The sequence below is a fragment of the Gavia stellata genome, chromosome 1 (genome assembly GCF_030936135.1).
Source record: "Gavia stellata isolate bGavSte3 chromosome 1, bGavSte3.hap2, whole genome shotgun sequence".
NCBI lineage: Eukaryota > Metazoa > Chordata > Aves > Gaviiformes > Gaviidae > Gavia > Gavia stellata.
The window spans coordinates 37,185,369-37,200,098 of record NC_082594.1 but is presented as its reverse complement, the minus strand read 5'-3'; the positions used below and the strand labels follow the sequence as shown (position 1 = coordinate 37,200,098).

General features: G+C 35.7%; 1 protein-coding gene across 1 annotated transcript in view; it reads right to left on the bottom strand.

Annotated features, from left to right (window-relative positions):
* Positions 1–4,153: 4,153 nt before the first annotated feature.
* PCDH17 (protocadherin 17) overlaps positions 4,154–14,730 on the bottom strand; it is an 89,861-nt gene continuing 79,284 nt past the window's right edge. Inside the window, exon 4 of the mRNA XM_059819882.1 lies at positions 4,154–4,882. Coding sequence (XP_059675865.1) covers positions 4,200–4,882 — 683 coding nt within the window. The 3' untranslated portion in view covers positions 4,154–4,199. The remainder of the gene's footprint in view (positions 4,883–14,730) is intronic.

Sequence of the window (14,730 nt, the reverse complement as noted above, 5' to 3'; positions counted from 1 at the left end):
AGTCACACCAGTGTACTAAACCAAACCATCCTTTATTCAGCTCCATGTTCCCATGAGCAAATAACAGCCTGTAGGGATTCAGAACATCAGCTGCTTAAAAGATAAACCTACCCAGCTTGATGAAAACTCTTCACCACCTTCCTGTTGAGAGAAAACGGTTACACATTTCTAATAAATGAAGCAGGAACTGTCATTTTTTTGGCAAACTGATAACTAGCTGTAACAGCCGCATTGCCACAAGTTGCTTTTCCAAAGTAATTACCATCAGGCTCCCTGTGGTATGCAGTGTTTAACACATTTCTTCTGTGTTAATGAATGCAAAAGCAGGCAACACCACTATTAGTAATTGCTTTTTATTCGTAGTCCTCATTTTCCAGATAGGTCACATTAAACACAGCCATTAAACAATAGCGGTTGAGATAATCCATACAATGTATGCTGCTTTTGTTTGGTTTTTTGTGTCATTCACCAGTCATTGGTGCAACTTTGAGCCATATGGGGAGACAGGGGCTGATAAATGCGAATGCCAACCTGTATTACAATTGGGCCAGAGAAGTCAAAACCTTAATCAGGTTTCATTCAATTACACTTCAAATCAACAAACCTTGATAGCCAAAGCTTCCATTTGAATTAATGCAATAACAATCACTGCCTGATGTCAAAAGAAAGCAATTAAACAATAATGAGTGGGTGTATATTATGCTAGGCTTCAGACTCCTTCTTGACCTCAGCAATTTCCCTTCCATTGGAGAGCAAGCAACTTGAAAGTTTGTTTGAATGATGTATCTTGCTCCACTATATAATGTTTGACTTCTAGGAGTAACTTGGACTGGGAAACCTACATTCTCAAGTGGCAAATCACAGTGCAGGAGAATCTCTTTCCTGGTAAATATACCATGAAAAAACCAGAGGAAAAAAAGGTCTGATTTTGAGTCCTGGTTTGATTGGCCAGTTGTTTACGGAACTCCCAGTTGCTGCCTTTCATTAATAAAAAAAAATATTGAATGCCTTATTCACTATTCACAGTGTACAGTACAATTTTATTAGTTATTTAACTTGTCTCCCTTAACTCCACCATTCTCTTTATAATCATGTGGCAGATATTTTCTTTCAGTCTTATAAAACATGTATGTGAAGAATGAGAGAAACAACTCATAAACTTTATCTTTCATTGCTACCTCTTTCTCCAGTGGTGATAGTAGAGATACCATGGAGAAAAAATACTTTTTAAATTCTTTTGTGTGCAGTACTTCCTTCACACACAATCATGTTCATTTTGACTGAACCAGCAAAACTCGCATTGTATAAGCTCTGCTGGTTTATTGGTTCATTGTGTATCCATTCTAAATTGTGAAACAGATTTTTTAACCAGGGATATCCTTATTGGAAGCAGTATGCCAGAGGTCTACAACACAAGGCAGTTGTCAGCCAAATTAAATAAAAGCAAGATTTCCTAAACTCTTCTATAAAGCTGTGAGTCATGAATTCTGAATTACCTCAGTGGTAAATAAATAATCACTACTAAATACAGATAATGTGTTAAACAGCTAAAGCTAGTAAATCACTAGTGACAGAGAGCCATAAGGTAAATTTCTCTTACATTGGCACAGCCCTTTCTCAGAATGTTGTAGTTTTATGTCTTCAGAAACATACAATGAATTGTACAATTGGTTACTCAGTGTTAAAATCATTTATAAAATACACAAATCTCCATCACTTGACTGCATTTACATACTGGCTTAGATTTTGCTGAATAATGGATCTCACTGGCAGAGCTAAAGACTTGGTGCACAGACACTGAAGTGATGGGCACCGCGAAAATGCGTATAAGAGACTGATCAAACAATAAGAAATCCTCTCCACTATGGAATTTCAAGCTATCAAGCTATCAAGCAAAACCAATCTTGGGTCTCCTGGCCAAAAAACCAATAAAATTATATAACACAGACAACACCACATTTTAAATACATAAATTGTCCAAAACATGGAGAGTAGCTTGATAAAACATGTACAAGATCCTTTTTTTACATGTAATTGTAGACTTTTTTAACAGGAGGAGCTAAAAGCAAACTGTCAGAATGGTTATCTCCCAAAGACAATTCATTGTAGGACTGACTAGTTAAAATCACCATTTAACAGCAATCCCAACATCAAAACAGGCTGTTGGGTCAACTTTCTTTCTTGAACTGATGAAAACTATGGCTTTGTGGAATTTGAGATTGCCAACCTCTTTTACATATGTTTGTATAGCACAGATTAAATTTAATAAACCCAATACACCATTTTTAAACAATGTACCATAGTTGTATTTCCAACAGAGTATCTGACGTATATAAGGGACAAATCCTGAGCTAAACATTTTATTCTTCTGCTTCTTCTTGTTCTGTGCAAGTTCATTTTGAATGTGGGTTGGTTTTTAACTTTCGTCTGAAGGCAATTTTGAATTTTTCAAATGCAATAAAAACACCCTTAGAACAAATAATAAAAAGTAGAAACTATATCCCAAGTTATTCTGCAAATACTTTTCAGAACAAATTAAAATCAAACTAAAAACACCCCCCAAAATAAGCAGTGTGTATCTAGAACTGCAGTAAGCGATTGCACATTCTAAAGAATCAGATCAAATACTGCCCATGCCACATTAGCACTGACATGTTTTTCAGCTCTGTGAACTTAATAGGGAAACTTTGAAAATGGTGGCATCTCTCAAGAAGTCAATCAGATATCCTACATTAAACAGACTGGCTGCATGTGTTTGGGGAAAAAAAAAAAAATGAGGAGGTTCCATATGTTGGTTCAAGTGTAATTTTTGTTATTAAACATGGGTTTGCACTAGAAGCTTCTACAAGGACTTGCACATAACCATGACTGATGGATGTATTTGTAGGCCTTCAGTTAGCTCCATCAGCTCACTCAAACACATTTTGAACAGATTATGTACTGCAGTACTTCGTAGACCATACATTAAACAAGAGACTTTGCTCTGAGGCGCTGCTTCCCACAATCCATGGGGAAAAGGAAGCAGGAAAAACCAAAACTCATAGAGTTCGACAGCTACCGAGGCAACACTTGCCATTTACAATATAAGCCCAAATATTTTTGCAACACAACTATATATTAATTTAATAAAATACACAATATAGCTCTTATACACTCAACAATTTGGCTCATATGCACTGAATCTGCAATAAATCAATAAAAATATGTCATTTGATGTAAACACACTGAATCTTCTTACATTTGCACATTTAAATGATCATGTGATTTTTGTGGATGTCTAAGACATTTTCACTTTCCTGAGCTATTTTAGTGTCCACAAATGAACAAAAAAGTGTTAATAATGTTAATTTCTTTTGTGTATTACCCCTAAAGGTAACTATTTTTTTTCAAACTTTATTTTACTTCAGTTCTTTTAAAACTTACTGCTAACTATTTATAGTTTTGTTGGACACTAAAATGCTGAATAGATATTAAAATCTTTTTTTTCTTTTTTATCAAGTGAATTAGCTTATGTGTGTGCAGGACAAGATGGACTATATCATTTAACATTTAACCTTAATATGATATGAAGTGTTTTACTAATGATCAGGATATGTTATGTTGAATCATGATCTGGAATGGGTTTTTTGTTTTCTTGTTCTTTTTTTTTTTTTCATATTTGTGGCAGATAACTTTGTACATAAATGTTTACCACAAATGAATGTTAATGTTTGGTGTCACTTGGACTACTACAAGAACTCTTTTTAGGACTTTCAGTAGAAGCCTGTGGTGACTGCTGGAAATCCACCACAGATCAGAATTATTCAACCCTGTTTTTCTTGGGGTTTATACGTAAACAGTAAAGTCAGCATCAGCTATTGAGGACAGTCTTAAAGTATCAGACGTATTTCCATTCCATCTTTCTCACACCTTCCTATCAGATTGTCAAAATGGCACCATCTTCTTTCATTTTGTTCTTAGTATACTTGACTCTGTCCTAATGAAAGTTTGGTCAAAATGAAACCAGTGTTATCTGTCAAAAAGAAAGAGCAGTGAAAAGAACATACTTGTGGGCACTTCAGATGTTCACTAAAAGCCTTAAAGCAGCATTGGTCTTCCTTCATTCCTGTAAATCTGTTACAACCAGGGGATTTATTTATTTATTTACTTTTAATCAGCAGAAGAGGAATGTAACTGCCAGCCTGTCCTTATTTTCCCCCTCACTTTCTGACGGCCACAGGGTCGCTTCCCCGACAGTCCTGCAAGAGCTTGTCTATTTCTCTCACAACTTCCTCGGCATCCACCGACTCCCTGCCTAGATCCCGGGCTGAACGGTCTAACTGCTCCAGAACAGAGTCCATCTCACTCGAGTCTCGGCTCACTCGGGAATGCACATCTGCAAAGGCCCTAGCCATCTGATCTGATGCAATGAAGGGAGCGTCTTTTGACTGTTTACTAGGCGTTAGATACTGACTGTCAGTTGACAAGTACTGGCTGCTTGGTTCAGCCAAGGCTCCTGATTTCACTTCACAACCATCCAGTGGTCCTTTTGTTGAGGTGCAAGGCTCAATGCATGTCTTGGTTGGGCTGCTCGATGCTGAGGGAACCTCCTGAAGCAGAGGACTCAGGGCACGTTTGGCTTTTAAGTAAGGTTTAACATTGGCAATGAGAATAGTGTGCTCTCTCTTGTCTTTCCCAAATGTACAAAAAGTCTTTTTCCCAGTGGGATTCACAGTTTCGTATGTCTCAGTCTCAACATTAGCTTCAACTGTGGGTACAAAGAGATTTGTGCGATAATCTGCATTCTCAGCCTGACTGGCTGCAGGGAACTGTGGCATCCAACACCTGTCAGAATGACCAAGCACTCTGCATTCATCTGTGCAGTTAACACATTCTTCTTGCTCTGCAAAACAAAAGAGAAAGAGAAAAAACTCTAATTATAAGTGGATTTCTTTAAACTAATGGATAGGCTATGATCAACATGTGATGGGCTTACTTGACATCTGGTTTCTTAATTATGGAGAAAAAGAAGAAGCTATAATTAAAATATTGCAGAAGGATTGCATAAACCTGTTAGTTGAGACAATAGATTTATTTAACTCTGTTCTCTATGTATTAAAGCATTCACACAGCCCAATGGAAGTATAAAGGCATCATTAGAGAATCATTCTCAGTGGAATTGAGCTTCATCTGTAAACTAATCTGCTGTAGAAATCTGTTAGGCTTTGTTCTGTAAAACTCATCCTAGAAAAGAGTGAATTGTACTTAAGGAACTCAAAAAGCATTATCAGGATTAATTTTTCAAATCAAATAACTGAGCAATGACTGCCTTTCTGGAAATACAAACAATTCATAAAAATCAGCAAGCTGGCTTTTCATTTTTGTCACCTCCATTTCGTTTATAATTGTTATGTTGTGTGACAGTCACAAACTAAAAAGGTTTTCTTAAAAAGCCTACTTTTCCTGCTGAGAACAGAGAACTAGAATTTTCCATCACTATGCATTAAATATGAGCTTGTCAAAAAGTGCATATTGCAATTTTATTAGACAAGAGTATGGATCATGTAATCAGTTTTCCCCTTTTTTGTTTTGGTGCAAGTAAGTGAAAATGGATTTGCTCAATACATACAATTTGGAAGAATGACAAACCGCGACACACTGTTTGAACTGATAATGTTTTCAGATAGGATTTCTACATTCTTATTTCTTTCAAAGACAATAGTTAAATAAGATATTTTTTATTCACTACATTTTTGGAACATAAATATTCCTACTTCCTGTTCTCAATTCAAAGACATAAAGAAAACTTTCTGCTTTAAAAACCTTCGCTTGTCTGTCATTTTACACTAATAGAATATGATTGGGCCACCATTCACCATTTTATAATTGTACACATGACTCTAACCCAATGTCAGGGATAAGAAAAATTCCAGAAATACCCCTTAAATCTGTTTTTTAGAAAAACACAACTCTGATCCATGTTGCTTTCTTTTTCTTCTTCTTCTCAGTACTCTCTAGTCAATACTGAGAGAATAAATCCTTTTATCATCTCTAGGTTTCAATCAGCTATACACTGGTCTTTAGCTATTAATCATTTTCTTCCACAAAATGGGCAGATAGGTTCAAATATTCATTTTATTTGAGGAATTTAGTATTTACAAAATGCCCGGAATTAGACAAAAAACTATGAGTATACCTTTAAATACAAGGATGAAACACACACACACACAGATATTCACAATAGGTCTTCAGAAAAGCAGAACAAGCTTCTTGATCCAAAGATAGGGACAATTTAAAAGATCATCATCTTTCTAAATTAGAAAATAAATTCCTAGTAATCTTATAATATCACCACCAGATTCATGGACAGTTGCACGACAGAAACCTGACACAGAAGAAACACCAAAAGTGATCTATGAGTATCCAGTAGTATAAACAGCTTTGACTGTTTACATTTCTAAAAAGACATGAATAAATGTGACTTAAATTTAAATATAACTGTGTTATGTCACAATGATCAGTTAAATTGGGGTGAGATAATTGACTCAGAACTGATACTTGTTAATGATATAGTTCTGTGAAAGAGTGTCATTCTGTATACGTGCGCCCTTCCTTGAAGAGTTTAAAATTTAAAACTGGTGTAAGCCCTGAAAAAATATCAAAAGCAAGAGAGAATCAGGTACAGAGAGAGGAGAACACAGTGATTTTTGAGGAAAAGAATGTAACAGAAAGGCTTTAAATATAAAATTCATAGAGGTGAGTCGGCCTCACCTCTGTGCCTGGTAAGATCATGAAACAGATCTTCCTGGAAGATATATCAAAACATAAGGAAGACAGGGAGGTGTTTAGAGACAGACAACATGGCTTCACCAAGGGCAGATTGTGTCTGACTGATCTAGTGGCCTTCTACGATGGAGTGACTGCATCAGTGGACGAGGGAAGAGCTATGGATGTCATCTACCTAGGCTTTTGTAAGGCCTTTGATACAATGCCCCACAATATTCTTGCTGCTAAATTGGAGAGATATGGGTTTGATGGATGGACTGTTAGATTAGATAAGGAATTGTCTGGATGGCTGCATGCAAAGAGTTGCAGTCAGTGGCTTAATGTCCAAGTGGCCAAGTGCAAGGTCCTGCATCTGTGTCGGGGCAACCCCCAGTATCAATACAGACTGGGGGATGAGTGATTTGAGAGCAGCCCTGCAGAGAAGGACTTGGGGATACTTGTGGATGAAAAATTGGACATGAGCCGTCAATGTGTGTTTGCAGCCCAGAAAGACAATTGTATCCTGGGCTGCATAAACTGAAAGAAGGTAGATTTGGATTGTACATGAGGAAGAAACTCTTTAATATGAGGGTGGTGAGACACTGGAACAGGTTTCCCAGAGAAGCTGTAGATGCCCCATCATTGGAAGATTTCAAAGTCAGGTTGGATGGGGCTTTGAGCAACCTGATCTAGTGAAAGATATTCCTGCCCATGGCAGGGGGGTTGGACTAGATGATCTTTCAAGGTCCCTTCCAACCCAAACCATTCTATGATTCTATGACCTCCAAGGAAAAGCAAGCTGCACGCTGGTTTTAGTGTACAATAAAAATTAGAATTATCGTAATGAAAAGCAAGAGTAAAAGACAACCCCAATCCTGGGACTGTAACACAGTGACAGAACTGAGATGAGTTTAAGGAAGAGATTTAAGTTTGTGGTGTTTGATTTTACTTCACTTGAATGAGATAGCATTGGTATGTATAACCAATAGTTGCATGGTTGGTATGCCAATGGATGGTATGCATAGAGACAACATACGTGGTGACAATTGCTTAATGAAAAGGGAGCCATGCAAATAAAAGACATTGCTATACACCTCATTCCATCCATTAGTTCACTGCCACTGAAGTTCTCTGTATCTAGTTTTCCAGAGCTTCTACAGCATCAAACAGCTGCTGCTTAAAACAGCCAAGTGAAAATGCTACTCTCTCTCTCAAAAAAAGGAAAACATAAAACTCCACAAAACAAACCAAATCAATATATTTTAAAAGGCACATGGGGCAAGAGCATTGGAGAGGAAGGTTCCACGCTTTAGCATGGGATGGGCAATAGTGAATATTAGCCAGGTTTGATTATGTTTTGTCACAGAAATCCAACAGAAATAAACAAAGAAATGCCCCAAGCTCAACCATTTCAATGTTAATTCTAGAACTTTAGATTTTGCAAATGCTTGCTATCAATTAATTCTGTTCCTTTTCTCTTCCTCCTAATCCTACAGAGTAGATTTGTGGCAAGCTCAGCCTCCAGCTTTAAAAGTGGACCTATGTAGTAAGGAGAAATAACAGGCATTTTGTTTAGGATTTTCTCTAAAATACCTAAAATTATTTTTCTCTTATAGGGAATTCATGACAATGCTGAGCAAAAGTTTTCTGGCCCTTTTAAAGGTTTCCCTAAGCAATTAATCAACTTCCAACTAAATGTTTTATTTTGTAAACTTAACTATCCTTTGTATGTTTTTTTGTAAATAATTTTGGTCCTTTTTTAACAAAAGATGAAAATAAAAACATGCTGCATGTTAGCTACCATAAAATGCTCAGAACTGCACAATCAATGGACCAACACTTCTCTCTGCTGCTCTCTCTCTTTTCAATTATTCCATCAAAGCAGGACTGCTCTTTGCTCCTTTCTTTCTCACAGAAAAAAAAGTAGCACATCCTATGAAACTTTCTAACCATATTTAATGTGTTGAGAGCTCATAGTATACTGGGAGACCATCAGTGAACACACTTGGGAAGATTTCAATACATTACAGCCTATTTCATTAAACCACAAAAAGACCATGTGTAGAAGGGATGCTCTTCCTGCCTTTCAGGTAGTAGTTCTGTGTCATATTATCTTAAAATACACTAAATAAATGTTTATATAAATATATATATTTATATACAATTCTCTGCTATCTACATTGACAACATATATATATGCATATGAAATATACAATTGGGAACTTCTATTTTGACACTGTCTTTTATTCTAAAATTTGACTGAACTGTATTTGTTTAAAAAAAATTGATAAAATTATTCCCTGAGCTGAGATTGAAATTAACAAACTTTAGATTAAAGGTAAAGATCAGAGAAGTTACCAGCCACTGGAAACAAGTTCACTACACTAGGTATTCAGTACTGTGCCAAAAACTATGCTTTGAAATTTTCAAGACCAATTAGGTTAATTTTGTTATAACCAAGTTATGTTCAAAGATTTTAAATTCTTAGCTCTTATGCATGTGCATAGACATACACTGGCTATGAGAGTAACTCTTACACAGTATTTACATTATACGCTACCGCCAACAAAAATACAAAGTTTGCTGGCAATCTCTAAGTAAGAGATATATGTCATATAGCATATATATGTTATATATATGGCATCTTCCTTCCCCTTCTCATTTCCTGCATTTGCTAAAGCAGTTTTTGTACTTGCATTCATACTCACAGTATTGACTAACTTTCCATTTCTGCTCCCTGGACATCCTAGCAGTGACTGAATTAAATATGAAGCCAAAAAAGAAGAAAAAAATACTGAATGACCTTGAAGCGAAAACCGCATGCATTGCATGAGCTTTGGTGCTCTAGTCTTGAAAATCTGTGTCTTTTCACTTCTCTCTTTTATGTCACATCATAGGAAACGGATTTTGAGTATTGATTATCATACATTATAAACTGCTCATCTCACTGTTAGCATGTAATTTTGACTGCTACAGCTAGCAGACAGTGAAGAAAATCGAACAGGCACTTTTGTACCAGCAGCAGAAACTATAAACAAGAAGTGAACTATCACCACCAAGGGCCAAATTAGTATATATGAGAAAATAGAATAAATTTAAAGGTAAATATATAAATATATATATGTAAAACAGGTCATACACTGTGCTGTGCAGCAAGATGTGCTGGTAGAGTGATACGCACCATCGGTCTTTATCTCTATACTTGCCTCCCTCCTGTTGAAAATAAACCCTTAACAGTGCAAGTTTGTACAATAAACAGAAGCAGCCTAGAGGTTTTCCTAACTCTCTGGAGCTTTAAGGGTAAACAGTCAGAAGTGCTTTATGCACTTAGGGGAGAACATACACTAAAATAGAACTGCTAAATTACCAGCAATAGAAAGAAAAGGAACAAGCTATCTGGAAACAACGGTCACCTAGATAGGAAATGTATACTGGATAGACATTTAAGATGGTGTAGGATGAAAGTTATGTTGGCAACATATAAAATGCAATGCAAGTTATGTATTTTGGTGCAACATAAGACATATCTTACATATTTTATTCTATATTACCAGAGGAGCTACATTTAACATCTGCCTTCTGTAGCAAGCTTAAAGCAAAAGATACTTTTATTGTGCTATCTTTAATTTCCTATGCTTTCCTCATAAATATTGTGAACAGAATTAAATATGGGTACTGATTTCACCCTAAATATATTGCACTATAAAGTTAATTAATTAATGCTTTAGATAGCTGGCTCCTTTCAATGGCTAAAACTGAGATATCTTAGTTTGACTCACTAATTACATGAAATTTGCATAATGATAACAAAGAAGAAACTCAAGTTTTTTTTTTTTAAACAGTGACTCAATGTATCCAAACTGACTTAATAAATACAATATTTTTTCTAATTTAATTGGACCCTAATTATTTAAATTACACAGACACAGCAGAAAAGCAAATGAAAAGTAAACAACCCATGTACATAAAACATCAGCATACAAACATTTTCAAGAAATATTTAATGTACTATGTTTATAAGATGAAGAACACTATACTCTGTATCAAAGTACTCCATATAATGTAATAGTAAATGTCCAGGCTTGCATATAGGGGAAATTAGTCTTTAAATATATTTATATGCACATATAAATATATGCTTTTATATATATGTATATATGTATGTAAATATATGTATATATACGTATATTTAAAATCTGATTTCCCCTATACACAAGCCTGGACATATACCTAGACCTAGACCTATACAAGCATATTCCTCCCAAAACCTGTAAATGATGTTATGAAATTATATTTTAAGTTAAACAAGGCAGACAGAGTTCGAATCATTATAATTTATACTATCTGACTTGTTAAATTGTCATTCATGTGCATTCTTTCCTAAGAACTTTTTATTCACAAAATACAAAAAAATGTAGCTTTGTGTTACCATATGTTAATCGATGAAGGCTAAATAAGAATATATTTTAGAAATAGATAAGTACATGAATAACACTGAATATTTTAAAATGTCAGTAGCGTTTGTTATTTTTTATTGTCCTAGGAAATGCTAGCCTACCTTTCAGATATCTTACTTATTTACTCTTTCTTTCTCTTTCAACAGGTGATGCCTAATTTTTAGTATTGCATAAACACCTCCTTCTAACTGATTTTTTTCCCCCTCTTTTCTATAAATATGGAAACTAAAAAATAACCATTAATTGTCAGGGATGGCTCATTGGCTGACTCAATTGACTGGAATGGCTATCAACTAACAGCTCCAAATGAAAAATACGCTGGAGGACCCATTCCAAAATATATGTCGTCTTCTCTTTGAAGCATGCAGTTTCACACTGCTTCTATGGTCTACGTTCATTCTTGAAATGCTTTATTCTTCATTGCATTACAGAGTGAACAGTAATGCACATGTTTTCTGACCCTTGTTTCACAGTACAAAGAAAAAGATCTGCCTTTGAATGCATGCATGGAGTTCACACTGACCACCCAGGAGATAGATTCATTTCACCCTTGATGTGAATTTGTGTTCATTATTGAAAATATTTCCATTTAGAATTCACTCAATAATGAAACAAGGTGTGAAATCCTCTGCAGCTTATATTTCTCTGGTCTAACCACAAACACACTACATAAAAAACCCTCACCAGTGCTTGCTTTAGACTAATAAAATAAGGTATATTTTATATATTTTAATACCTTGAATAGATATGAAAGATCTGTATTTTCTGTACATATGTATAAACAGATGGACAATAAATGGCATCTAATGTCTAATAGAAAATATAAATACCCCTGCCTTTCAGAACTTCAGTAATTCCTGTAATATGACAAGAAAACCTCCCAGAATTGATATGAAATGTGTCTTATTTTTTTATTTGAGACAGGCAATTGCCTTTACTAAAGAACTGAAAAGACTATAAGTAGGTATTTATTACAGGAGAAAAATAATGGGCTGCTTTGACATGTCCTAAACACTGGGGCTATATGACACTTCTGATGACAACAATCAGCTAAAGTACTACTTCTGTGGTTGGATACCTGTTTAATTACAATTGATTTTGACATAAATGAGCAGAGGTAAACAAATACTTCTATACACATGCTTGCTGTTATTAAACAGAGCTGTCTCCAATCTGAGTATTTATATTGGCTTGTCTGTTTAAAGGCTCCTTTCACTTAGGCAAAGTAATTATGTAGCTCAGATTAGCAAAATGACTGGCAGTAAAATGAGAATGGACTGCTGCTTTTTTAAACCACTTGCATCTCATGGTCTTTTCCTGATATTATAACTACAGGCTTCTAAGTTCTATAAACCTTACACAGTTTCCCCATTGTTGGTTACTGGGGTTTCGTTTGGGTTTTTTTTGGTTTTTTGCTTGTTTTCTGGACACAGGATAAAGAGAATATATTTTGTATATTGATATGGCATAAACCACTTCAAAAACAATAAAAAGCTGGTGGGCCTATGGATTTAATTCTAGTTCACATTTGTCCCAAACTATAACTATTGGAGGAATATTTCAGGATTACATGGAGCACTACAGAACATTTAACATTTTTTTTCTGGAAGTATGCTTTAAAACCATGCTTATGATTTAATGGCAATCACATATTTTTATTTAAAGACAGCGTAAGAGCAAGAAAACATTTATGTTACCTGAAAATTTTCCATCCTCACAGCGGGCTGGTCCACAGATCCCAACAATGGGTCTTTGGCCTCTGCCTTGCTGTTCTGGAGGCAAATCAGACCTGTGAGTCATAGACAGGGATAGGCTCTGCTTCCAAAATTCACAACAATGTCAAAACTTCCACAGCAGAAAAACAATTTCCATCTGTGGCTCAGGCACAGCTCACGGCCCTTGAAATTTTTCACTATGCTTCTCAAAGGTACAAACACAGATTTTTATAGTTGGCAGTGAACTGAAAATGTCTGACTGGTAAAAAGGGTGTCTCATTTCTTCCTATCAGAGGAGAAAGAGGAGAGGCTGAGAATGGACACCCAGCTTTGGTTTCCAACATTTGCCTGTAAGTCAGACTGGCATCTACTATAATTTTCAGTAAAAAGACCATATGACAGTCATGAAAAGATATTTTGGCCTCTTCCCCATCCCACCATAAAGAATTCTTCCTAGCCTAGGGCTGCAGGGAGGAAACGTACAAGGGCTAGCTATGCCAGCCCTGCACTCAGCTGAGAAGCTACATGGAAACTTTAGAAATCTGACAAATTCATAGTTTTAAACAGTAAGTCTTTGCTGTAGAGCCCAAAAGCTGTTTCCTGGAAAAGAAGAGAAACAAAACTGCAGTAATTAACAGAAGAGAAAAGGGTTGTGGATCTGTTAGAAAGAACATTTTTAATATAACACGTTTTCCTACTCTTGATCAAGACAGTTCCACAGATTTTACGGTGGGGTTGTTTCAGTACTGGCACCTAAAAATGCAATGACTCTTAATCTGAAACCTAACTGAATTTGTGTAATAATTTGCAGAATTTGCAGGATATTCATATTCTTTTTTACTAACGTTATTGTGAACTAGTCATAATAATAGTATCAATAATTTTCATATCTAATTTGTAATATTTAGTAAATACTAACACTGTATATTGTAATGTGGCAATGTTTAGGAATCCAGTCATTAACCAGGTCCATTGTGAGGCATCCTATACAAATATTCATAGACTGTACAATTAGAGACAAAAGGTAACAAGTGATTATGACTAACAACAGCAATGAATGGGAAGGAAAGACAACATTAATGAAGATATAATCATGCTGTTGACATTTCCTGAAAATACCAATATAAAAGCTCCATAATTTAAAAAAGAAATCCCCATCTGTCACACCATCAAGCCACCAACGATTAGCTATATATTACACCACTGAGCCTTCCTCACCAGTTGCCAATTATCTCAGTATACAAATCTTTAATTAGAAGGCACCAAGCTTTTTGCTTTGTAAGCTTGTCTCAAATTTGGATATGACAACTTGTTTACAGACATTGACTGATGAGGGTGCCACTGAGGAGACAGACATGACAGGCTTCTGAAGAAATCTGTTTCTATGTCCTTTTGATGGCTCTGTTTATGTTCTGAATATAGGTAGACTCTCTTGAATGGAAGTCTGTCAGGTTCTGTGAAGGAGCATGATTTTGTCCAAAACAGAATCAATGCAGTAAAGCTTTTCAAATGCTATCTGTTTTCCTTTACAAAGTCTCACAAAAAATGACGAAAGACTATATGGATGCTGAACCATTCAAAATCTGTCCACTTTGGTGAAAGACTTTCTTCCACATTCCTGCCAGCATACCTGCATTTACATTCAAAATCTCCTTTACCAGACATAATGAGACCATGTCTGTTTTATACTGATAGATGGAATAGCCCACTGGGTACCATTCTCTGCTTCAAAAGGTCGATGTTGTACACGGGTCATATAATTTGGACTTCACAGGAGGTACAATGCATCTGACAGAACAGGAGGAAGAACACTT